At 49.7% G+C, this 314-nt stretch overlaps 1 protein-coding gene across 1 annotated transcript in view; it reads left to right on the top strand.

The window, feature by feature from the left end:
* The window catches only part of itgb5 (integrin, beta 5), a 115,279-nt gene that overhangs the window by 8,358 nt on the left and 106,607 nt on the right, over window positions 1-314 (top strand). The window contains exon 5 of the mRNA XM_032516517.1: window positions 63-231. Coding sequence (XP_032372408.1) covers window positions 63-231 — 169 coding nt within the window. The remainder of the gene's footprint in view (window positions 1-62; window positions 232-314) is intronic.

Raw genomic sequence — 314 nt, 5'->3', positions numbered from 1 at the left:
TGTGACTTTCAGAGGAAATATATCTGGATCTCTACCTTTTTTTGTGTCCCCCCCCCCCGCAGATACAAACTGTTCCCCAACTGTGTCCCCACCTTCGGTTTCCGCCACATCCTCTCACTGACGGATAAAGTGGACCGTTTTAACGAGGAGGTGCAGAAGCAGATGGTATCTCGCAACCGGGACGCGCCGGAGGGCGGATTTGACGCCATCCTGCAGGCTGCTGTTTGTAAGGTGACAGGTGTCTCTTTTCTTAATCCTTTTTCTTTATAGAGGCTTCCATTTATCTGCTATTAACCCTTGTGTTGTCTTCCCGT

Source organism: Etheostoma spectabile, chromosome 5 (assembly GCF_008692095.1).
Source record: "Etheostoma spectabile isolate EspeVRDwgs_2016 chromosome 5, UIUC_Espe_1.0, whole genome shotgun sequence".
NCBI classification, from domain to species: Eukaryota; Metazoa; Chordata; class Actinopteri; order Perciformes; family Percidae; genus Etheostoma; species Etheostoma spectabile.
Note: the sequence above shows the minus strand (reverse complement) of the source record. Positions and strands in the feature narration are given on the sequence as shown.